This window comes from Salvelinus alpinus, chromosome 17 (assembly GCF_045679555.1).
Source record: "Salvelinus alpinus chromosome 17, SLU_Salpinus.1, whole genome shotgun sequence".
Classification (NCBI taxonomy): Eukaryota; Metazoa; Chordata; class Actinopteri; order Salmoniformes; family Salmonidae; genus Salvelinus; species Salvelinus alpinus.
The window spans coordinates 21,820,156-21,847,078 of NC_092102.1; the positions used below are offsets into that span (position 1 = coordinate 21,820,156).

At 47.1% G+C, this 26,923-nt stretch overlaps 1 protein-coding gene across 9 annotated transcripts in view; it reads right to left on the bottom strand.

Annotated features, from left to right (window-relative positions):
• Positions 1 to 26,923, bottom strand: part of LOC139542501 (calmodulin-binding transcription activator 1-like) — a 505,455-nt gene that overhangs the window by 218,713 nt on the left and 259,819 nt on the right. For all 9 annotated transcript variants that reach the window (XM_071347989.1, XM_071347995.1, XM_071347990.1 and 6 more), the window contains one exon: positions 12,561 to 12,696. In XM_071347989.1, coding sequence (XP_071204090.1) covers positions 12,561 to 12,696 — 136 coding nt within the window. The remainder of the gene's footprint in view (positions 1 to 12,560; positions 12,697 to 26,923) is intronic.

Genomic DNA, 26,923 nt, shown 5'->3' on the forward strand with positions numbered 1-26,923 from the left:
CACTCGCTCCCTGAGGTGAGGGAGTTGAGGGTGAGAGACACTTGAGAGTCAGTCTAAAGCTGTGTCCTTAGAGTATCCACTTTGAACTGGTTCCTTTCAGGTCTGTGGGCTGTGCAGACAGAATATTCCTCTGATTCATCCTCATTACAGCCCATTCTGACAAAATTAGTTGGAGGTCAAAAACAGAATAACAGATGCGAATCATTTGACAGATTTACCCACTGCTACAATGTCATATCTCCTAACTCGACTTTAGTAAATAATCAGAATTGACATAAATAATGTAGCGTTGCCACAAGTTAGTGGGCTCTTGCTCTGTACTGTACAGTACAGTCTGAATGCACTTCTCTGTTGTGTCAGAGAGAGGGCAGTGAGGCCTTAGTAGTGAACGTCACTCATTACCATTAGGCCCAAGTCTTGTGCTGCTCCGGCCTCTGTCTCTCTCTCTGGCTCACTCAACTGTGGCAGAGGAGAGATCATACGCTAGGCAGCCACTGACTGTGTCACGCAAAGCCTACTGTAGACTAGCACAGCCTGCCTCCCCCCAACAGCCTCTGTTTTCCCCTACGCTCCCGCCTCCGTCATCTTTGCATATCTTGAGGTGATGCTTCTCTCGGCGTGTGTGTGTCTGTCCCAGGGGTGCTGTATCAAACACAGGACGGGTTCAGTTGCTTTAGTGCAGCTCCAGCGATCACGGAGATAATGACTGACACACGGAGCGAGGCAGTGGGGGCTCACTCACAGTCCCGTTACATTTCAAAAAGCCCTGCCGCCTTCCTCCCTCGCCCGCCTCTCTCTCTCTTCGTCATCCCCACACGAATCAGTATGGTGCTCATATGGGCCACCCAATGTTACAAGCCATTTCCCCCTCCCCCACATTAGTTATTCACTCTCTGTTCTCTCTCCCGCTTATTGATTCATTTGTATTTGTTTTAACACAGTGAGCTCAGAGACCTTAATGCATCACCGCAGGGTATTTCTGTCCATCATATTATCTACACTCTTCATCTCCATGCTCCATGAATCACAGCTCATCTCCTGGGCCATGTTTATGTGCCTCCTCACACAGACCCAGGAGAAGAGAATGGTGTAGAGGTGTGTGTGTGTGTTTGTGTGTGAGTGTGTGTGTGTGTGTGTGTAATCAAGCCAATACAAAAATGCAAAATTAAGTCAAAGTGCTCAGCTTGATCGACACATTAAGGACTTCTCCAGTTGTCGGATGTTTCTCCCTCCCTCCCTCCCTTCCTCCCTCCCGTCACAATAAAGAGGGATCCCTGTGGAGCTCCTCAGCATGACAACATGGTGATGGGGGGGGGGGGGGGGGGACAACAAGTGGCAAATTAAATCAGGGGGAAAGTGGCGATAATGCACAGCTTTTGACAGGCTCTTATACATTCAACATCCACTTCCTCTACACCCTCCTCCTAAAATTAGCCCCAAATCCTGCTGTGGGATTTAAGTGGTGATAGCAGGGTCGGCATGAAAGGCTTACATGCTACTGAGTATTTCAGTGATCATGACGAAGTAAGAGCAGAAAACTAATTCCACTCAGCTTAAAGAGAAAACCATGAGTGAGCTGGACACGTGAATCCACTGTGAATACTGGCAGGAAACACTAACGTGGGAACCCGCTGGTTCAACCTATAGGAAACACAAACACATTAGGATTCAGTCTATAGTAGCACAGCCATGGCACATGGTGCTTTGTTCTATAGTACACGGTGGAACAGTATCATTCAATATGACTAGCTCGAGGGACTATGTCCATGAGATGAGTGTAATGCTATGGCTAAATACATACGTATTACCTTATCAGTGTGTTAATATACAAATGAAATACATATAGTGTTGTACCATATAGTATAATTGAATTCTGTTGTCTTGACAATCATACATTACTGTCTGTGAATTTATTGAAACCAGAAAGTTCTATTCCTCCGTTTCTGCATAGGTAGGTCCATCTTATTACATGATCCAGGTGAATAAAGGAATAAGAAACTGAATGAAATAGGACAACGGTCTATTTCATGTGCTTTCAGTGACAGAACAGCTTCAATGACTACCTTCCTTTACCCTAGCAGGAGGTTAGGAGTTATAGCCATGGTAACGGGGATTTAAAAAAGATCACAAACAGATTGGTTTTTATCTCCAACACATTCAGGTAATTCAAAAGGGAAACAGAGGCAGGCTACTACCTGAGCAGAGCCCAGAGTCAAATCCAAAAATATACCAATCACAAAGCAGACCCACCAAGGGAAGAGAGGAGAGAATAGAGTTAATCAATTTACTGTCTTCACAAAACCCACAGTTGTTTAAAAGGCCTGTCTATAAGTTGAAATAAAACATTTTAAAAAATAGGGAGGAAACATTTCTGCCTCTGGTGGTGTTGGTGACTACACGGTGTCAGTTATCTGGTCCTAATGTCACACTTGAGTCGGAGTATGGGGAGAGTGATGTCATGCGTGATGTCACTTCCTTCACAGAGAGAGAGAAAGAGAGAGAGAGAGAGAGAGAGAGAGAGAGAGAGAGAGAGAGAGAGAGAGAGAGAGAGAGACCAGTATGTTTTGTCCTCTCTCCACATCTGGCCCTGCAATCTAGTGATATCAGCTGCTGCGTTGCTATCTGACTGCCACGCAACACACACTGTCTGCAACCCAGCTGCCGTCTCTTCGACCTCAACTATCTTCTCCTTAACATACACACAGAGATCTAAAACCAACAACACTCTCGAGTCTCTTGAAAATACAAGTCTCCTTTGCGTTGGTGGAATACCAAACAAACGTTGGATTCTTCTCACCTTGACAGAAATGAAGAAGGCCCTCAGTGACTAAATTGCTAACGAACATAAACAACACAGAACAAAACCATAGTATTGTCTCTGGACAACATACCTCTTCTGTGTGTTGGTAGAATATCAAATTAACATTGGAATCGTCTCACCTAAGTGATATTAACTTCTATCTAAAAAATAAACAGCACAAAGCCCAAAGCATTGAGTCTACTCTAGACCCTCAAGGTCATGTGATATGGGAGACAGTGCAGACAATGTGGTGCGGTGTGTAGCCTAGCATCTATCTTCATGCAGCGCTCCCTGCATCCAGCCCAGTCCAGGGTCCACTCCATTACTGCATTAGCCGCTAACATTTTGACATTTGGCTTCATTATTATCAATGAGCAGAGGGGATTGAGCCACCGACATGCTGCATTAGCTTCCTTCATTTCACAGTTGCACGGCTGAAATCCCGCATTAAGACATATCCAACATGGACTGACATGTTAGGAGGAGCGATGAGCAGGCCGCTGTTTAGGGGGTTGGAGGGGGGAATGGAAGGATATGGGCATTGAGTTCCAAGAGTGTTGGAGCTTTTGCCTTCCGTGCACCTAAACAAGAAAGCTTATTCTATTCGGTTTAATTAGCCTGTGGTAATGAAATTAGTCAGAGGCACTGCCACCTTCACTTAATAGAAATCGATCTGTGTTTGGGGGAGTTTATTAAAGCTCAGGAATAATGGGAAGAGGGGCTGGAGGGGGGTCCACATTAGAAGCTAATCATGACAGGAGGTGGGTGGGTGACGGTTTGAGTCTGACCAGGTCTAGGATCATTGGAGTGTGTCAGTGTTGATCTGTCCATGGCTAGCTGAACCAGACCAGAGGTTCTCTGCTACTACACAAGGAGAAGCCAGGGATTCTAGTGCTACGTAGTCTATGCTCAACCTGTATAACGCTCAATGACATCATACTAGATGATCTATTAAAACGACCTATACCTCAGGTTGATGTCTGGCAACAGTCATGGGAAATGGCACTTGGATAATATGTCCACAGCAGGGTTTTACACCAGTGCTTGACCTTAAGACATGTTGTGTTTCCACCTGTGAGTCTGAAGCCCAAAACAGTCTTGGGACATACCAAAACGTTTCTGGGGGAAGCATAGGGGAGTTGAGCTGAGCAGCAGAACAAGTAGGACTCGACAGAGGTGAGGAGAGAGAAGGAGTGGTGAGCTAATCACAGACAGACAACTCTCCTCTCCTCAGGTCCCCAAGCCAGATGCATTCTGGGTAGATGAGGAGATGGGTAGGGTGGTTGCTCATTTATCTAGCCGTCTGGCCAGCTCACCTGGAGTGATGGGGGAGACGTCAGAGAGGCAGGCTGCTATTTCACGGCCTGTTAAGCGCTAATGCCGCAACACGCCCTGTGCTCCAATTCTAGGGAACGGGGAGCATTACCGTCCGGTTCTCAAGGTTCTGTCCGTCTGGACTGTGGGCTTGGAGGGGGAGAGGGGAGTAGATGAGATAGGAAGAAAGTGGGAGGGAGGGATCAAGAGAGAGAGATTAATCGGGAGAGAGAAGTAGAGAGAGTGGGATGGCCCAGAGAGTGAAAGAGAGAGGGAGAGAGAGAGAGGTGGGAAGAGAGTGAGAGAGAGAGGTGGGAAGAGAGAGAGGGAGAGAGAGAGAGGTGGGAAGAGAGGGAAGGAGAGAGAGAGGAAGGGAGAGAGAGAGAGAGGGAGAGAGAGAGGTGGGAAGAGAGGGAAGGAGAGAGAGAGGAAGGAAGAGAGAGAGGGAGAGAGAGGTGGGAAGAGAGGGAAGGAGAGAGAGAGGAAGGAAGAGAGAGGGAGAGAGAGAGCGAGAGAGGTGGGAAGAGAGGGAAGGAGAGAGAGAGGAAGGAAGAGAGAGGGAGAGAGAGAGGGAGAGGGAGAGAGGTGGGAAGAGAGAGGAAGGAAGAGAGAAAGGGAGAGAGAGAGAGGTGGGAAGAGAGGGAAGGAGAGAGAAAGGGAGAGAGAGAGAGGTAGGAAGAGAGGGAAGGAGAGAGAGAGGAAGGGAGAGAGAGAGGGAGAGAGAGAGAGGTGGGAAGAGAGGGAAGGAGAGAGAGAGGAAGGAAGAGAGAGAGGGAGAGAGAGGTGGGAAGAGAGGGAAGGAGAGAGAGAGGAAGGAAGAGAGAGGGAAAGAGAGAGCGAGAGAGGTGGGAAGAGAGGGAAGGAGAGAGAGAGGAAGGAAGAGAGAGGGAGAGAGAGAGGGAGAGGGAGAGAGGTGGGAAGAGAGAGGAAGGAAGAGAGAAAGGGAGAGAGAGAGTGGTGGGAAGAGAGGGAAGGAGAGAGAAAGGGAGAGAGAGAGAGGTAGGAAGAGAGGGAAGGAGAGAGGGCAGCCTGCTGAGACAATGGTCTGGAGCAGACAGGACAGTAGCAGGGCACGCACTGACATCCACTCCTGCCACGCACTGCTGCCTCTTACAGGCTCCTGAAGGCCCCTCACTCCCAGCCCCACAGCCTCCTTCCTTCTCTTCTCCTCACTGGAGCCACTGAGCACCACTAGCCTGAACAACCCACAACACTTGTGTTCTCTGTTTGCTAACTCAGGCCTGTGTAACAACCACACAGCTTCTAATAGGTCCTGGCTGGCTGGAGAAAGGAGAGCATTTATACTTAACAGAGCCGTGTGAGGAGACTGCTTATGTAGAGGCTGAAGACTCTGGAGGACATTGTGGGTGTGTGTGTGTGTGTGTGTGTGTGTGTGTGTGTGTGTGTGTGTGTGTGTGTGTGTGTGTGTGTGTGTGTGTGTGTGTGTGTGTGTGTGTGTGTGTGTGTGTGTGTGTGTACGTTTGTGTTCATCTAGACTGGTTTTACCCTGTCATTCCGCTCTGCCTATCTGGGCACTACTGTTATCCCAATAAGTCTGAAATAATGTAGAAGGGAACTGATACAGCTAGCTGTTATTTGTGCCTTATTATATAGAATTCATCTTACTGGAGTTCATCTTTAGAGAACTATAGGAAAAATACATTCAGTGTGTGTGGTGTTGAAATAACGGATCTAACCAGCCGATCCCTACACGGCAGGCTCTCCTGGAGAGAGTCCCCCTGCCTTGACTGTACTGTGTATGTGCTCTTCCCTGACTATACTGTACCATACTGTACTATACTGTACTGTGGTGTACCAGTGCTGAAGGCTAAGGGCAGGACATTTACTTGTGTTTACAGTAAACAGAGCTGAAGATGACTGATGGGTCACAGATCCAGTCCTGTCCTGTCCTGACTTGGGCTGTAGAGCAACTGATGGATCACCCATCCTCTATGTCTGTTAGGAACTGCACATGATGGTGGCTGCACACATACACACACCCAAACACACACACACACACGCACCCAAACACACACACAACCAAACACACACACACACACACGCACCCAAACACACACACACACACACCCAAACACACGCACGCACAACATACAACACACACACACACACACCGTGACACCATGATGAAATATGCCTGTGAGATATGCATGGTGTCTGTACATATTGAAATGGTGTGGCAGCAGTGTTCCCTGTGGTTCTACAGGTCCTGAATCAGTCTCTAGCTGATCTCTTCTGAATCAGTCTCTAGCTGATCTCTTCTGAATCAGTCTCTAACTGATCTCTTCTGAATCAGTCTCTAGCTGATCTCTTCTGAATCAGTCTCTAGCTGATCTCTTCTGAATCAGTCTCTAGCTGATCTCTTCTGAATCAGTCTCTAGCTGATCTCTTCTGAATCAGTCTCTAACTGATCTCTTCTGAATCAGTCTCTAGCTGATCTCATCTGAATCAGTCTCCAGCTGATCTCTTCTGAATCAGTCTCTAGCTGATCTCTTCTGAATCAGTCTCTAGCTGATCTCTTCTGAATCAGTCTCTAACTGATCTCTTCTGAATCAGTCTCTAGCTGATCTCTTCTGAATCAGTCTCTAGCTGATCTCTTCCGAATCAGTCTCCAGCTGATCTCTTCTGAATCAGTCTCTAGCCGATCTCTTCTGAATCAGTCTCTAACTGATCTCTTCTGAATCAGTCTCTAGCCGATCTCTCCTGAATCAGTCTCTAGCTGATCTCTTCTGAATCAGTCTCCAGCCGATCTCTTCTGAATCAGTCTCTAGCCGATCTCTTCTGAATCAGTCTCTAACTGATCTCTTCTGAATCAGTCTCTAGCTGATCTCTTCTGAATCAGTCTCCAGCTGATCTCTTCTGAATCAGTCTCTAGCTGATCTCTTCTGAATCAGTCTCCAGCTGATCTCTTCTGAATCAGTCTCTAGCCGATCTCTTCTGAATCAGTCTCCAGCTGATCTCTTCTGAATCAGTCTCCAGCTGATCTCTTCTGAATCAGTCTCCAGCTGATCTCTTCTGAATCAGTCTCCAGCTGATCTCTTCTGAATCAGTCTCTAACCGATCTCTTCTGAATCAGTCTCTAGCCGATCTCTCCTGAATCCACCTTCACTCCTGAAGATGCGTCCTCTGCCCACAGCATTTAGCCTGAAGCAGTCTTCCATAGGACATCCCAGGAGAGGTGTCAGATGAGTAGTGTCCTCTACTGGCTCTTCTCTGCCATGTCACACATGGCAGCAGTGTGAACAGTCACATGGCAGCAGTGTAAACGTTCACTTTAATAATGGAAATTGATGGAAATTGATCAAAAATGTATCACTAGCCACTAGCCACAATGCCACTTAATATAATGTATATGTATATACTGTACTCTATACCATCTACTGCATCTTGCCTATGCCGTTCTGTACCATCACTCATTCATATCTTTATGTACATATTCTTTATCCCTTTACACTTGTGTGTATAAGGTAGTAGTTGTGAAATTGTTAGGTTAGATTACTCGTTGGTTATTACTGCATTGTCGGAACTAGAAGCACAAGCATTTCGCTACACTCGCATTAACATCTGCTAACCATGTGTATGTGACAAATAAAATTTTATTTTATTTGATTTAAACAGTCATGGCAGCAGTGTGAACAGTACATGGCAGCAGTGTGAACAGTCACATGGCAGCAGTGTGAACAGTCACATGGCAGCAGTGTGAACAGTCACATGGCAGCAGTGTGAACAGTCACATGGCAGCAGTGTGAACAGTCACATGGCAGCAGTGTAAACAGTCACATGGCAGCAGTGTGAACAGTCACATGGCAGCAGTGTGAACAGTCACATGGCAGCAGTGTGAACAGTCACATGGCAGCAGTGTGAACAGTCACATGGCAGCAGTATGAACAGTCACATGGCAGCAGTGTGAACAGTCACATGGCAGCAGTGTGAACAGTCACATGGCAGCAGTGTGAACAGTCACATGGCAGCAGTGTGAACAGTCACATGGCAGCAGTGTGAACAGTCACATGGCAGCAGTGTGAACAGTCACATGGCAGCAGTGTGAACAGTCACATGGCAGCAGTGTGAACAGTCACATGGCAGCAGTGTGAACAGTCACATGGCAGCAGTGTGAACAGTCACATGGCAGCAGTGTGAACAGTCACATGGCAGCAGTGTGAACAGTCACATGGCAGCAGTGTGAACAGTGGGCCTCCAGAAAGAGAGGTGTGTCTGGGAGTCACAGCTGTGTTATCTGCATAATGCAACCTCCATCTGGAGTTTAAAACAAATCACATTTTATTTGTCACATGCGCCGAATAGAACGGGTGTAGACTTACACGTGAACGGCTTGCTTATGAGCCCTTCCCAATGATACAGAGAAACAAAAAAATACTAAAATAGTAACATAAGACAAATAAAATAGTCCTGAATGGAGATATATACAGGGAGACCAGTATCAGATCAATATGCAGAGGTACAAGGTATTTGACGTAGATATGTACATGAAGGCAGGGTAAAGTGACTAGGCATCAGGATAGATAATAATAAGGTATTTGAGGTAGATATGTACATGGAGGCAGGGTAAAGTGACTAGACATCAGGATAGATAATAATAAGGTATTTGAGGTAGATATGTACATGGAGGCAGGGTAAAGTGACTAGACATCAGGATAGATAATAATAAGGTATTTGAGGTAGATATGTACATGAAGGCAGGGTAAAGTGACTAGGCATCAGGATAGATAATAATAAGGTATTTGAGGTAGATATGTACATGGAGGCAGGGTAAAGTGACTAGACATCAGGATAGATAATAATAAGGTATTTGAGGTAGATATGTACATGGAGGCAGGGTAAAGTGACTAGGCATCAGGATAGATAATAATAAGGTATTTGAGGTAGATATGTACATGAAGGCAGGGTAAAGTGACTAGGCATCAGGATAGATAATAATAAGGTATTTGAGGTAGATATGTACATGGAGGCAGGGTAAAGTGACTAGGCATCAGGATAGATAATAATAAGGTATTTGAGGTAGATATGTACATGGAGGCAGGGTAAAGTGACTAGACATCAGGATAGATAATAATAAGGTATTTGAGGTAGATATGTACACGAAGGCAAGGTAAAGTAACTAGGCATCAGGATAGATAATAATAAGGTATTTGAGGTAGATATGTACATGGAGGCAGGGTAAAGTGACTAGACATCAGGATAGATAATAATAAGGTATTTGAGGTAGATATGTACATGAAGGCAGGGTAAAGTGACTAGACATCAGGATAGATAATAATAAGGTATTTGAGGTAGATATGTACATGAAGGCAGGGTAAAGTGACTAGACATCAGGATAGATACTAATAAGGTATTTGAGGTAGATATGTACATGGAGGCAGGGTAAAGTGACTAGACATCAGGATAGATAATAATAAGGTATTTGAGGTAGATATGTACATGGAGGCAGGGTAAAGTGACTAGACATCAGGATAGATAATAATAAGGTATTTGAGGTAGATATGTACATGAAGGCAGGGTAAAGTGACTAGACATCAGGATAGATAATAATAAGGTATTTGAAGTAGATATGTACATGAAGGCAGGGTAAAGTGACTAGACATCAGGATAGATAATAATAAGGTATTTGAGGTAGATATGTACATGGAGGCAGGGTAAAGTGACTAGACATCAGGATAGATAATAATAAGGTATTTGAAGTAGATATGTACATGAAGGCAGGGTAAAGTGACTAGACATCAGGATAGATAATAATAAGGTATTTGAGGTAGATATGTACATGGAGGCAGGGTAAAGTGACTAGACATCAGGATAGATAATAATAAGGTATTTGAGGTAGATATGTACATGGAGGCAGGGTAAAGTGACTAGACATCAGGATAGATACTAATAAGGTATTTGAGGTAGATATGTACATGAAGGTAGGGTAAAGTGACTAGACATCAGGATAGATAATAATAAGGTAAAATAAAGAACAGAGTAGCAGCAGCAGATGATGAGTTGAAAAAAGTATGTGTGTGAATGTGTGTGTACGTGTGTGCCGGTATGTGTGTGTGTGTGTGTGTGTGTGTATGCGTTTGTCCTGTCGGTACGCGAGTGTGTGTTATGTGTATGTGTTTGTGTTGTCGGTATACGTGGGTGTGTTATGTGTGTGTGCATACGCGTATGTAGTATATGTGAATGTGTGTGGGTTTTGTGTGAGAGTGTCAGTGTGTGTGTGAGTGTGTATATAGTGTGTGTATACACACGCTCTTTCCATGACACAGACTGACCAGGTTAATCCAGGTGAAAGCTACGATCCCTTATTGAGGTCACTAGTTAAATCCACTTCAATCAGTGTAGATGAAGGAGAGGAGACGGGTTAAAGACATGGCTTGTGTATGTGTGCCGTTAGTTTTACCATGATTCATTTCCATTCCTCAGTCCGAAAGGAGGAGTATGATCATGGAGCCCCGGTGGCGTCAAACCCTCTTATTTGTCAAGACAGCGTCATCTGTTCAGGGTTTATATACGACATTGGTTCAGTCCCAGAGTCCCCAGCTTGGAGGGCACTATGGTGTTGAACGCTGAGCTGTAGTCTATCAACAGCATTCTCACATAGTCATTCCCCCTCTTGTCCAGCTAGGAGGGCAGTGTGAAGTGCAATTGAGATTGCATCGTCTGTGGATCTGTTGGGGCGGTATGCGAATTGGAGTGGGTCCAGGGTGCCTGGGAGGACGGTGTTGATGTGTGTCATGACCATCCTTTCAAAACACTTCATAATTACAGATGCTACATTTAGGCAGGTTACCTTAGAGTTCTTGGGAACAGGGACATTGGTGGTCAGTTTGAGACATGTTGGGATTACAGACTAGGCCTTTTAGAGATTGAACATGTCTGTGAAGACACCTGCCAGCTGGTCTGCTCATACTTTGAGAACGTGCCCTGGTATTCCGTCTGACCCGGTGGCCTTGTGATTGTTAACCTGTTTACACATTTTACTCACATTGGCAATGGAGAGCGAGATTACACAGTCATCCGGAACAACAGGGGCTTTCAGGCAAGACTCAGTGTTGTATTCCTCGAATCGAGCATAAAAGGCATTTAGCTCGTTTGGGAGTTCTGCATCACTGGGCATCTCACGGCTGGGTTTCCCTATGTTATCATCTGCAAGCCTTGCCACATACGACGAACATCAGAGCCGGTGTAATAGGATTCCACCTTCCTCCTATATTGTCCTTTTACATGTGTGAAGTCTCGACGGAGGTCCTAGTGGGCTTTCTGTATGTGTCCATGTCTGTGTCCCGTTTCTTGTAAGCGGTAGTTCTAGCCTTTAGCGGAGCGTCGATATTGGCTGTAATCCATTAATTTAACTAATGTATGTGTTCTCTATCCCGGGCATATGTACCAAAACAGCATATTTAACTGGATATGTTTGACATGGAAGTATTTGGCTTCAGCTCACAAATAACCAAAATGATATCTTGACATGTACGCTTAGCACTTTCACAAAGAGTGACATTAATTAATACAACTGTCAGACATTACGGAAGAAACATGTAAGACCCAAATGGTTTTAGCAATCATGTCCAGAACAAGTTATCAGAGAGTGGCACGTCCAGGCACAGACAACATTGAGCTATTTCCCCTGAGCGACCGTCCTGTAGAGCAGAACAAACACAGAGCAGAGCCCTATGTGGACAGTCTGGGGTATGTCTCTGTCACACACGGCACCCGCCACTCCCTGAGGTATGCGTGTGAGTGTGTGCTTGTGTGTAGATGGATACACCCATCCCTGACACCCCTACCCATCCACACTCCTGTGCCTCTGGCACCATTGCCTAGGGCTAAGCCTGCAAGTGAAACAAAACTAGATTTCCCCCCCAGCCCTATAAAAAAGGAAGGGAGGGGAGTGAGTCAGGCCCTAGATGGGAGACGCTTCTTTTCATGTGTGTCACCGCTGATAAATCAACCATGGTGCCAGCACTGCACCGCTAACCCAGGCTGGCCCGGCGTGAACCCGGTTGAGACTGGGCCTGTGTGGTGCCTGCTGGTTAGGGGGCATAGAGGGGAGTGAGGATAGGGGCAGAATGCGGAGTTGGGCTCAGCATGGTGTGTACTAGCTAGTGAGGGAGGAGAGAAGATTAATGTAGGCTCTGGAGAGCAAAGGCAACATCCTGCGCCTTAATAAGGTACAAACAATCGGTTCCACTCCGCTGCCTTCCCAGGGAACAACTATTGTTGTGCTGCATGTTTCCCTGCTCTGCGTAGCTCCTGGGAGATAGCAGGGCTAGGACCCAACTTCAGCATGTAGCTTGGCTGTCTCGCCCTTACAGTCAGGGGAGGACAACTCAGTGTCGTGTCCAGGTCAGACCAGGTCCCATACTTCCCCCCCCCCTCCCTCCCTCCCTCCCTCCCTCCCTCCCTCCCTCCCTCCCTCGTTCCTTACCTCCACTCCCTGGACTTTGAGCTTCATGTGATCCTCCCGCGTGGTCTTCCCATCTTTCCTCTTCTTCCAACAGTAGCCATCCTTTCTGTACTTCACCTTCTTCCTGTTGTACAAGATCATCGACCCATTCTGTGGCCTGGATCAGAGAGAGAAAGAGTGTGAGAGATAGATAGATAGAGAGAGAGAGAGAGAGAGAGCGAGAGAGAGAGAGAGAGAGAGAGAGAGAGAGAGAGAGAGAGAGAGAGAGAGAGAGAGAGAGAGAGAGAGAGAGAGAGAGAGAGAGAGAGAGAGAGAGAGAGAGAGAAAGAGAGGGAGAGAGAGAGAGAATTTTAATTCAAAGCCACTGCTGTGGGACTCATTTTAGAGATGTACAAAGTCTCAACACAAGTCTACTGCCAGGCAGAAATGCACCAGCGACTTTAGATGACAAGACTTCTTTATGATGTTTTTCTGCATTCCTCTTCACAGTTTGACAATGAACAAAGCAAACCTTCCGCATACATTTCTCCATATGAAAGTGACACTTCTACCACAGAGTAAATTACATGTAGAACCGGTGTGTGCGTGTGCGAGTTTCTGTGCGTGCATGCCTGTGTGTGTTTGTGTGTGAGTGTGAGTGTATGCCTGCGTGCATGCCTGCGTGCATGCCTGTGTGTGAGTGCGTGCATGCCTGTGTGCCTGCGTGCATGCCTGTGTGTGTGTGTGTGTGTGTGTGTGTGTGTGTGTGTGTGTGTGTGTGTGTGTGTGTGTGTGTGTGTGTGTGTGTGTAAAGGCTGAGGCAGCTTTTTTATCTCACATTCATCCAGTGAAATGAGTTGTGGTGGTGTGTGTAAAGTCCCTTGGGGGAAGAAGAGATCTTCCCTCACATTCCATTCATAATTCATCCTCCCTTCATCAGACCACAGCTTCTTGCTTCATAATGATACAATATAATGATATCATGTAACTATTTGATGATAATATGCCTTTACAGCTCCATTTGTCAGACGGGGCGTTTGGAGTACAGTGTTAAAACATGAACAGAAAGAAGGAGGCTGTATCATTCATGAAACATTATTGAGTTGCTCAACAATTAGTGAGAAGTTGAGCACGGATAGCATGTGCTTGGCTGACCAAACACTTGTCAGGGCTCTTTATCCTGAATTCATAAACATTCTGCACACACACACACACACACACACACACACACACACACACACACACACACACACACACACACACACACACACACACACACACACACACACACACACACACACACACACACACACACAAACACACACACACACACACACACACACACACACAGCTGCCATTTTCTGGAGCAATCCCAAATGAGTGCAGGTTGTTGCCTCAGTGCTGGGTGTTGGGGTCTGCCTCTGTTGGGTGCTCATCGTAGCAGCTGTTCAGGCTTGTTAGCCCCATACTCACTGCACACAAGCTACAGTTAAGAGTGCAATCGCTTCTCTCGCCTCTTTTTAAATAAACAAACAAAAACAAATGCTCAAAACTCTCTACAAAGAAAAAAAAAGACCTTGCTATTTTCCAATGCTACTTTGCGAATTAAAAAAAAAACAGTTTTGCATTGGTTTGGTGTTGTTGTTTTGTAGTTACACTTTTGTCATGGTTTTATTTATAACGGTGCATGCATCATTTTCCAGGGTTGCTCACGGGACCTGGTTCCTGTTTATCTTGCTATTGCTCATCAATCATCTCCCTTCCCAGGACGTATCTCAGGGGCCAATGGAGAGGGAGAGGGGAGGGAGGGAGAGAGGGGGAAATGAAGGAGGGGTCCCACCAGTCCCACTCTGTGGCCCCTGACAGCACCTTCTAATGAGAGACGTCACTCAAACCCTGCCATCCTCAATCCCTCACTCTTTCTATTTTTCTCCCCCTTCTCCTCTCACCACCAGTCGGTTGGAGCTAGAGATGGGTGCCAGGGAATTACCTTCCTCTCCTCCCTCTCTCTCTCTCTCTCTCGCTTCATCGGTCTCCAGATCCCTCACTTTCGCTCTTCCTAACTCTCCTCTCTCATTCTGTCATTCCATCGTTCATCCCCCTTTCACTATCTGCAAACTAACATAGGAATCCTTCATATCTTCTACTGTACATTTACAAATGTGGGATTTTGATGGGGTTTAGTCCTCTGATAAAACTACTCTCTGGAGGAAACTAAGATAAGTCTGGTTTATGGCACGTTGTATATCCCCCGAGTCATCAGCATAGTTGATGACTCCAATACAACTCTATGAACAAAGAATGGCTAAGTATTGAGCAGCTATAGGATAATGTACAGTATATGATGATTCAAGCCTTTTGTGACGAATGTCCTCTGAAGGTCACCTGGCTGTCTAGGAGACTATTGCAGACTTCAGCACTCTGTCGAGGCAATCAAACAATATGATGTCTTTTTAATGAACGCCCAGACACACTGGTTAAATGGATTCTGTATGGGCATGCTGTTTGTTTCCGTGGAGATGCGTTCTCTGTTTGTCCTTCAGAAATACAGGAACCGTGCGTCTTAGAATGTAGCCTCCACATTAGACTAAAAGATGGGACGGGAAGAGATAAGGTCGACAATCAAATGTCTGATCTCCTCAAGAGCATTGGAAATTGGGGTGAGGCTTTCGTGTCAGAGGCCCCGCACCTTATTTATCGCCTCTGTGAAAAGTTATCCACTCAGCTTTTTATAGGGAGGCAGTGTTAGGAAGATGCTGTTTTCAATTCAAGACATGCTGGAAAGACATGCTGGAAAGACATGCTGGAAAGACATGCTAAAAAGACATGCTGGAAAGACATGCTGGAAAGACATGCTGGAAAGACATGCTGGAAAGACATGCTGGAAAGACATGCTGAAAATACATGCTGGAAAGACATGCTGAAAAGACATGCTGGAAAGACATGCTGGAAAGACATGCTGGAAAGACATGCTGGAAAGACATGCTGGAAAGACATGCTGAAAAGACATGCTGGAAAGACATGCTGGAAAGACATGCTGGAAAGAGCCTTAGATTCCTCTGCTCTCTGAAGTAGCTACGTCTGAAGCACAAGCCTGAAAAGGCACACTTTGCAAAGAAATAGGCTCTCTCCCCCTCTCTCTCTCTCTCTCTCTCTCTCTCTCTCTCTCTCCCTCTCTCTCTCTCTCTCTCTTTCTCTCTGTTCTTCACCTACAGTATATCTCTGTAAACTTAGGCGTTTCAATTAATCTTATCAGAATTACACATATTTATACATGGAGGGAAAATTCTAACTGCTCTGTTATCAAAGCAGTGTGACAGCAGGCCCTCTGTTTCAGAAGCCTAAACGTGCCTGATTATTATGGAAACACAGCACAGTCCATGACACACACGCGCACAGACACGCACACGCATGCACACACACACACCTCTCAGTGGCGTGGCGTGTACCGGCCGATAATACGCTTTACCCCGTGGATGGTGTACAACCTGCCCAGTCCTTGAGGAATCATTCATTTACAGAAGTAATGGTATTCACTCAATCAGGTTTGTTCATTAAGAAAAAGTGGGCGAGGGAGAGAGAGAGATATGAGGGAGGCAGAGGGGGGGACTGTGTCTGCTGCTGAGAATCCACAATGAACCTGGAGGAGAGGAGCCTGGCCCTGAGTGAGTGACTGACAGTAGCTCAGAGACAGGCTCAGGAGCTCAGTTCCACAGCCATAGGTCCACAGGAACCAAGTCCCCTCAGTCAGAGACAGAGAAAGAAAGAGAGAGAGAGAGACTCAGACTTCTCCTATCTGGCCAGTAGAGGGAACTAGTTGTGGTTGGGGCTGATCCATATGATCAGCTCTGTTGAATTCTCCTCAACACTTCTACTACTGCTGCTAGAGAATCCCACCAAACCAGCTTCAGAAGAAGAAGCAACAGTTACAACTCCCCCACACTCCATGCATTTGTGTCAGTAGCGTAGTGGAGAATGAAACATTTACCTTGGTGTTCTAGCTGTAATAGGAGAGCTGCTGCCACCCCCCTAACACTGGCCCTATTCCTCAGGACACCCCCCGTAACACTGGCCCTATTCCCCAGGACACCCCCTAATACTGGCCCTATTCTCCAGGACGCCTCCTAACACTGGCCCTATTCCCCAGGACACCCCCTAACACTGGCCCTATTCCCCAGGACACCCCCTAACACTGGCCCTATTCCCCAGGACACCCCCCTAACACTGGCCCTATTCCCCAGGACACCCCCCTAACACTGGCCCTATTCTCCAGGACGCCCCCTAACACTGGCCTTATTCCCCAGGACACCACCCTAACACTGGCCCTATTCCCCAGGACACCCCCCTAACACTGGCCCTATTCCACAGAACACCCCCAATACTGGCCCTACTCCACAGGACACCCCCAATACTGGCCCTATTCTCCAGGACGCCTCCTAACACTGGCCCTATTCTCCAGGACACCCCCCTAACACTGGCCCTATTCTCCAGGACACCCCCCTAACACTGGCCCTATTCTCCAGGACACCCCCCTAACACTGGCCCTATTCTCCAGGACACCCAGCCCTTTGATTAATACCACACTCTGGGTTTTTCTCTCTCTACAAACCATCAGGCCTCGAGAGGAGAGGTAGAGATGAGGCAGGCGTCTTTGAAGATCAGGGGGGTGAGCTGGTTGGGCCATGGAGGCACAGTGGAGGCACAGTGGAGGCACAGTGGAGGCACAGTTGAGGCACAGTGGAGGCACAGGAGGGAGGCACAGTGGAGGCACAGTGGAGGCACAGGAGGGAGGCACAGTGGAGGCACAGTGGAGGCACAGGAGGGAGGCACAGTGGAGGCACAGGAGGGAGGCAACCCCTGCTGTTATTAATTACCCATCAGAGCCCTCAGCTGTCACAGTCCTACAACACCAACACCATGTCACCAAAAACACACACATAGAGTGTACTAATGTGGACACACAGGCCTACTACTGGATACATATACAGCACACACACACACACACACACACACACACACACACACACACACACACACACACACACACACACACACACACACACACACACACACACACACACACACACACACACACACACACACACACACACACACACACACACACACACACACACATATACACATATACAAATACACAGACTATGATTGGGCGGTTTCCAGATTTTCATACCGTTGCTGTACCATTCCTTATGGTATTATACGGTATTACCGGCAGTGCACACAAGGGGCGCTATTTCTTTCTTTGAAACACAAAACAAATTTAGGCAGCAGGGATGTTGATCTACACACATCTCGCGTCCCGTGGACCCACACAGAGCTGTCAAAACAGCAAGCTTCTACATGTAATATAATTACACTTCAAGAGGTATTCTCTATTAGACGCCACCTCATCTCTCCCCTGTCTGTCTGTCTGAATACAGAGGTGTTAGGCTGCCTCGTACAGTGGTAACGTAGCGTAGCGTAGCCAGGGTCTATCAGAGTGCATCACGTGTGAATTGATGACTCTGTGATAAGCCTGCCCCTCCAGCCCCTGGCAGAGTGGAGCACACATCAGGAAGTGGGGCGTGCTCTAAAACTACTTTAAATGTAAATCTGCCACGCACAGCACTCGGATTGAGATTCATCGCACCCCAATCTCCCCCTCCGCCGCCAGTGCTCTCTCCCCCGCTCACGTTCTCACGCAGACGCACGGCAGGGCCGTGCCTCTCTGAATCCCGGTCGGGCCTGGGGTACGTACCCCTCAGACTGTCAATGAGGAACCAGGAAGAGGGAGTTAGGTCATCATCCCACTACACCGCTCGTAAGCAGCTCCCAGTCTATCTTTCATTACCATTCTGTTCTCTATCTATGCATTACGATGATGTGAACGTGTAATTACATTCCAATGGTAATTAATCAGGTAGAAAGGTCATGGCAGTACAGGTCAAACTGGTAGAGAAGTTTTATGAGTGAACGTTTGTCAAACACTGTGTCATGTCCTGATTATGTTGGCATTTATAATAACACAATGTGTACCTAGTCTGGTCTACCAGCCTATCACAGAGGGTGATGGGTGGACCCGTGAGTATTGTTTGGGAGACAGGTAAAGAAGAGTTTGTGACTCTCTCTCTCTCTCACCCCTTCTCTCTCTTTTCCTCTCACTCTCTCTCACCCCTTCTCTCTCTGTTTCTCACTCCTCTCTCTCTCTCTCTCGCTCTCTTTCTCTCACCCCTTCTCTCTCTGTTTCTCACTCCTTCTCTCTCTCTCACTCCATCCCTCCTCCTCTCCTTTCTCTCTGTCTCTCCCTCTCCCTCTCTCTCCTCCAGTCTCTCCCCCTCCTTCTATCTCTGCTGCCTGCCACACAACTCAGGCCTCTGCCTTCCAGCCACAAAACAGATGGTCCCAGAACACTTATCTCAATGGAAAAATCACAGCCAATTTAAAAAGAATATAAATGACACTCTGTGTAGCTCCACGTCTGTGCCTCCTGTCCCTATAAGACCTACAACAGTGGATAAGAAGCGAAGGGGGGGGGGGGGGGGGCAGGGTGTCAATTCCCTTATCTCACCCCCAGCAGCCCTGCAGAGTGAGAGAGAGGCCTGATGACTGGGGGTGATGCTGGGCTGATAGTAGCTAAGCTCGTTTCATGCACGTTTCAGCCCGTTCAGGAAGGCAGGCTGCTGGCGTATTGTATGTATGAATGGCACACTGGCCAGACTAAGCGCTCTCTCTGAGCCTCCAGTCCCTACACTGGAGGACAGGGTTACCACGTCATTTACAAACATCCATGGAGTACCATGAGCTGTGCATTGTGTACATACAGCATATAGGTTGGCCTGCACAATGTACAGAGGCTGATATGCAGTATGAATATACGAATGGATGAGTTGTCACGGTTATGGCTTCACTGGCTCTGTTGTCATCATATGTCAGTTCATGTTCCGGAAATGTGTGTGCAGCGTGTGTGTTGTGTGTCTGTGTTGTGTGTGTTGTGTGTGTGCAGCGTGTGTCTGTGTTGTGTGTGTTGTGTGTGTGCAGCGTATGTGTGTTGTGTCGCATGCATTACTTATAACTTTCGCCTTCAACGTCTAGTCATGTGGTCTTCTCACGTTTCCCTCTTCTGTACATGTGTGCAGGAGAGGGCGGCAGGCAGCCTCGTGGTTAGAGCGTTGGACTAGTAACAGAAAGGTTGCAAGATCAAATCCAGAGCTGACAAGGTAAAAATCTGTCGTTCTGCCCCTGAACAAGGCAGTTAACCCACTGTTCCTAGGCCGTCATTGAAAATAAGAATTTGTTCTTAACTGACTTGCCTAGTAAAATAAAAAATAAATATGCATAGCATTATCCTTCTGATTTATACTTTCCTATATCCAGCTGCTACTCTTCTCTAACTGTGGTACATGGATCCAGTGTAAATGAGGAGACCGAGGTCAGTGTGACTCCCACTGAATGGCTCAACTCACGCTGTGTGAGGGTTCTTCTGCAGCAACACCACATAGCCTTATTATGGCTGTAGAGAGGATTATTTTGTCTCCGTCAATAAGGCATGGGCTGCAGAGAATATCATAACGTCTCATTTTATACTATGGGATCCCTGATGATCTTCTTGGTTTTCCTGCGAAACCTGGTGTTGTAGGTGTCCTGGAGGGCAGGCAGTGAGCACCCAATGGTGCGTTCGGCTGAGCGAACCACCCTCTGTAGAGCATTGTGGTCAACGGCGGTGGAGTTTCCGTACCAGGCTGTGATGCAGCCCGACAATATGCTCTCAATGGTGCACCTGTAGAACACTGTGAGGGCCCTCTGGAACTGGCTGGATTTCTGAACCATTTCAGCTGCTAGTAGATGTGCACGCCAAGGAACTTGTCTCCACGGCGGCCCCATTGATGAGAAAGTGAGTGTGCCCAATCTTGTTCCTGCCAAAGTTCACAATCAGCTCCTTTGTTTTGCTGACGTTGAGGGAAGGTTGTTTACCTGGCACCACGCCGTCAGACCGCCTACCTCCTCCCTGTACGCCGTCTAGTTGTTGTTGGTATTCAGGCTTACTCCTGGAGTGTCATCAGCAAACATGATGATGGAGTTGTAGCAGTGTGAGGCCACGCAGTAATGGGTATACAGAGAGTAGAGAAGGGAACTGAGGACGCATGCTTGTTTTGGCCCCCGTGTTGAGAATGAGTGTTGAGTGAGGTAATGTTGCCTACCTTCACCACCTGGGGAGGCACGTCTAAAGTCCAGGACCCAGTCGTATAAGGAGGAGTTCAGACCCAGGGCTGTGAGCTTTGATGTGAGCATAGAGGGCACTATGGAATTGAATGCTGAGCTGTAGTCGATGAACAGCATCCTCACCTATGCATTCCTTTTGTCCAGATGGGTGAGGGCAGTGTGCAGTGAAATGGCAATTGCGTCGTCAGTGGATCCGTCAGGGCAGTAGGCGAATTGGAGAGGGTTGAGTGTGTCGGGGAGGGAGGAGGTGATGCAGTCTTTGATTAGCCTCTCGTAGCACTTCATGGTGACGCAAGTGAGTGTTACGGGTCAGGAGTCATTCAGTTCATTCAGTCACTTTCCTTTTCTTAGGAACGAGGATGATAGTGGACATCTTGAAGCAGGTGGGGATCAAAGATGGAGCCGGAGGGTAGGGTTGCCGTCTTACTGGCTCTTAACCACGTGCTATTTTGTTTGGTTTTTTGCGTTGTTCGTAACTTGTTTTGTACATAATTTTGCTACTACGGTCTCTTATGACCGAAAAGAGCTTCTGGACATCAGAACTGGGATTACTCACCTCAAATTGGATGAGGAGTTCTTAAATGAGTCGGATGCGAGGGATATACTACGGACACCCAACCAGGCCCAGTAGTGGTTCGCTGGAAAAGGAAACGCAGGTTTCGCGGAAAGAGATCAGGATGCCTTGTGAGGATCAGGGGACGAGTGGCTAATCTGCCCTTGCCTTCCGTTCTGATAACTAACGTTCACTCGCTGGAAAATAAATGGGACGAACTGAAAGCATGTATATCCTACCAACGGGACATTAAAAACTGTAATATCTTAAGTTTCACCGAGTCGTGACTGAACGACGACATTCAGAACATACAGCTGACGGGTTATACACTCTATCGGCAGCACAGAACAGCAGCCTCTGGTAAGACACGGAGCGGGGGCCTATGCATATTTGTAAACAATAGCTGGTGCACAATATCTAAGGAAGTCTCAGGGTTTTGCTTGCCTGAGGTAGATTATCTCATGATAAGCTGTAGACCACACTATCTACCTAGAGAGTTTTCATCTGTATTTTTCATCTACATACCACCACAGACCGAGGCTGGCACTAAAACCGCACTCAATGAGCTGTATTCCGCCATAAGCAAACAGGAAAACGATCATCCAGAGGCGGCGCTTCTAGTGGCCGGGGACTTTTATGCAGGGAAACTTAAATCCGTTTTACCTCATTTCTATCAGCATGTGCAACCAGAAGGAAAAATATTCTAGACCACTTTACTGCACACACAGAGACACATACAAAGCTCTCCCTCGCCCTCCATTTGGCAAATCTGACCATAACTCTATCCTCCTGATTCCTGATTACAAGCAAAAATTAAAGCAGGAAGCACCAGTGACTCAGTCTATAAAAAAGTGGTCAGATGAAGCAGATGCTAAACTACAGAACTGTTTTGCTAGTAAAGACTGGAATATGTTCCGGGATTCTTCTGATGGCATTGAGGAGTACACCACATCAGTCACTGGCTTTATCAATAAGTGCATCGAGGACGTCGTCCCCACAGTGACTTTTCGTACATACCCCAACCAGAAGCCATGGATTACAGGCAACATTCGCACTGAGCTAAAGGGTAGAGCTGCCGCTTTCAAGAAGCGGGACTCTAACCCGGAAGCTTATAAGAAATCCTGCTATGCCCTCCGACGAACCATCAAACAAGCAAAGCGTCAATACAGGACTAGGATTGAATCATACTACACCGTGCTCGTCGGATGTTGCAGGGCTTGCAAACTATTACAGACTACAAAGGGAAGCACAGCCGAGAGCTGCCCAGTGACACGAGCCTACCAGATAACTTCTATGCTCGCTTCGAGGCAAGTAACACTGAAACATGCATGAGAGCATCAGCTCTCGGCTGTGTGATCACGCTTTCAGCAGCTGATGTGAGTAAGATCCCCCCCACGCTGCTACTCTCTGTTATTATCTAAACATAGCCACTTTAATAACTCTACATATATGTACATAATTACCTCAATTACCTCGACACCGGTGCATCCCGCACATTGACACATTGACTCTGTACCGTTACCCCCTGTATATAGCCCCGCTATTGTTATTTACTGATGCTCTTTAATTATTTGTTTTTCTTATCTCTTACTTTTTGGGAGATTTTTTTAAAACTGCTTTGTTGGTTAAGGGCTTGTAAGTACGCATTTCACTGTACGGTCTACACCTGTTGTATTCGGCGCATGTGACAAATAACATTTGATTTGATAACGGCCTGCCATAGAAAGAGAGAAAAAATGTCTGAAAACACAACAGCCAGCTGGTCTGCACATGTTCTGAGGGCGCGCCTAGGGATGCCGTCTGGGCCGTCTTGCCAGGCTTAACAACGTTTGAATGACTTACATTAGTCCTCTGTGGAGAACGTAAGTACACAGACCTCGTTGTCTTCAGGGGCTCTCCTCGGCAGCTCAGAGTCGTCGTTGTGCTCGAAGCGTGAGAAAAAGGTGTTTAGCTTGTCCGGTAGGGCGGTGTTGTTGTCCGCGACGTGGATGGCTTTCTTTTTGTAATCCGTGATCGTTAGGAGCCCCTGCCACATACGCGTCGCGTACGACTCGGCTCGAGGCGAGGCGCCATCGGTCGGACCCATCGTCTGTCATCTTAACTTAGAAGTCACTTCTAAGTTACGGATACTCTCAGCTGAGTATCAGGGCCAAAACAGAGTATTTTATCTAGCATGTTTAATCTTTCTTTCCATCTTTCCATCTTTACATAATCATGCTTAAAGAAAGATGAGAGACGGAGAGAGAGAACGAGAAACAAGGGAGAGGGAAAAGGCAAGCAGCCTATCAACCTGTGGATCAAACCACTCTCCTCTCACAGTTAAGGCAATAACTGTAGCAGGAAACATGGCAGATTGATGAAGGAGGCAATGTGAGGAAGCAGAGCAGTTAACTTCAGTTTCACTGACAATCATCATCCCAGCCCAGCTCAACAGATAGGATAGCTGCTCACTGCCTGGCTGACAAGATCACATTATTCCACTGCATAATCCACTGGCTTAGATAGACTACATCGGTCCTTCTATTCTGATTCAACAGTTTCATACGGTCTTCAGTAAAACTAGAACTTAGTTCTGTAGCACTATAGCTCCTTAAGCAACCAACAGCTAAAAGTTACTCTTTGTGAAATCCTCTCTTCCTGTATGAAGAATATAGGTGGAGATCAAATATAAAAGCAGAGCAGGAGAGGACAGGTCCTCTGTGAGCCGGTGTATGGGATGACTCTGACTGGTCTGGGACTCTGGAGTCTGGCAGAGGTGACAGTATTGATGAGGGGAGCGCTTGTCCATCTGTCCAGCGAACCAGAGAGGGGAGGAGAGGGGTCCAAGGACAGGCTGCCCTGCCCGTCACGCCTCATGCCAGACTGACCTCATACAGCAGATCACTTGGACATGCCTCTCTTTCCCTCTTCCAGCCCTGTCACCTCAGTGCTATCACAGTTCAACAAAACAGACCAAACCCATCGATCCCCCTATGACTGAGCCAGCTATTGAGCCTCTTATTCATTTGCACTGCCCTCCTGTCCGTCTTGCAAAAATAGTCAAAAAAGAAAGAAATAACGTGTAGACTATAAAGAAAGTGAGGAGGAGGAACAGGTCATCAGAAAACTATAGTTTAAAGTGAAAGAGAACAACAGAATAAAGGCTGGGGCCTTACAAGCTTACTGGTCATAAATACATCACAGAATCCTCTCTGTCACAGGGAAGAGAGAGAGAGAGATGGAGAGAGGGGGGGAAGGATGGAGGGGGAGAGTGAGAGAGAGAAAGAGAGATAGAGAAAAGAGAGTGGATGCCAGGCGGTGGCGGGGAGGTGGTGGGGAGGGCTGTAATTCTGTGTGCTGAAGCGAATCAGAAAGTCTATCCCACCTTTCACCTGGGATTCACAGCTCTCTCTGGAGCTAGACCCTGTCTGCCTGCTGGTCATCATACCAACCCTGTCTGCTACACCCGGTCACCATACCAACCACCCTGAGGCACCATGGGATTAATTGGAGCCCAGGGCTCAGCGGAGGCTCAGGCAGAGATATAGCCTGCGTCCCCTATGGGCCCTGGTCAGAAGTAGTGCACTACATAGGGAACAGGGTGCCATTTCTGATGCAGCAGAGAGAGAGAGAGAGAGAGAGAGAGAGAGAGAGAGAGAGAGAGAGAGAGAGAGAGAGAGAGAGAGAGAGAGAGAGAGAGAGAGAGAGAGAGAGAGAGAGAGAGAGAGAGAGAGAGAGAGAGAGCGCATAACATTAGTCATGGTCAACCGTCCACTACCAAATAGCAATATTGGATGGATCAAATCGAATTTCACAACATGCTTCCATTCCGGCGCCAATACATAATGCTCTATCTAGCCAAAATGACCCTAAACATGTTGCACCCCAACTATGCAAGAAATGCCTGGACTGAATCCATTCCACCATGGCAGATGCTGTCTATTTCTCTGGGACCAGTATGGTTCTATCTAACATGAACACAAACTGTGACACAAGCTGTAGAATATCCCATAAATATGGAAGTGGATCACAGTGAGACATTCAATACACAAATGGAGGGTAGGGGGCAGTCTGTCTATATGACACAGTAAGTAATCTTGTCACAGTGCTGCTGACAGTAAGTGAAAAGAGAGGTAGGAGCTAGGAGGGAGTATGATGGGATATGAGACAGAGCCAGAGTGGTTGACTGTTAGAACTCTTAGTAGTGTTAGTCCCAGTGGCTCCAGCCAGTCCAGTGTCCAGTCCAGTCTAGTCCAGTCCAGTGTCCAGTCCAGTCTAGTCCAGTCCAGTGTCCAGTCCAGTCTAGTCCAGTCCGGTGTCCAGTCCAGTCTAGTCCAGTCCGGTGTCCAGTCCAGTCTAGTCCAGTCCAGTGTCCAGTCCATCGGATCAGAGAGGCCAGTTAGTCTATTTCTCTGGTTGTGTTTATGTATGGTGACCTCTGACCCTGGCCCCTGGGTGGTCTGCTCTGTCAGAGAGAGAGCTCTGGTACACTCACATGCATTAGCAGGGGGCAAGACCTCAAACAGACCACACTCACTACACTATACCCTCACAGGCTGTACTGGGGAGGCTAAGGACAATACCCCTCAACTATTTCTCTCTCTCTCTCTTTATTTGTATCTGTCTCTCTCTGAAGGTTATGGAGAGAAATAGCAATGTCTGCCTGTGTTTGTCAAACCACCATCCCATCTAGCACACACGCACGCACGCACGCACGCACGCACGCACACACACACGCACGCACACACACACGCACGCACACACACACGCATGCACGCACGCACACACACACAAGCGCACGCACGCACGCACACACACACACACACGCACACACACACGCACGCACACACACACGCACGCACACACACACACACGCACACACACATTTGATCATAGAACCTCTGACTTTTCATTTTCTGAGCCCAGTGGGCCATGCAACCCCCACACACTCTAGATCATATATACATCCCCCGCTCAGACACACACAGTCAAACCCACACAAACATGCACACAACCCCCCCCCCCCCATCTAGTAAGGAGCCAGAGGAAACATCTAGTAAGAAGACAGAGGTAACATCTAGTAAGGAGACAGAGGTAACATCTAGTTAGGAGACAGAGGTAACATCTAGTTAGGAGACAGAGGTAACATCTAGTTAGGAGACAGAGGTAACATCTAGTTAGGAGACAGAGGTAACATCTAGTTAGGAGACAGAGGTAACATCTAGTTAGGAGACAGAGGTAACATCTAGTTAGGAGACAGAGGTAACATCTAGTTAGGAGACAGAGGTAACATCTAGTTAGGAGACAGAGGTAACATCTAGTTAGGAGACAGAGGTAACATCTAGTTAGGAGACAGAGGTAACATCTAGTTAGGAGACAGAGGTAACATCTAGTTAGGAGACAGAGGTAACATATAGTAAGGAGAAAGAGGTAACATCTAGTAAGGAGACAGAGGTAACATCTAGTAAGGAGACAGAGGAAACATCTAGTTAGGAGACAGAGGTAACATCTAGTAAGGAGACAGAGGAAACATCTAGTTAGGAGACAGAGGTAACATCTAGTAAGGAGACAGAGGAAACATCTAGTAAGGAGACAGACGTAACATCTAGTAAGGAGACAGAGGAAACATCTAGTAAGGAAACAGAGGTAACAT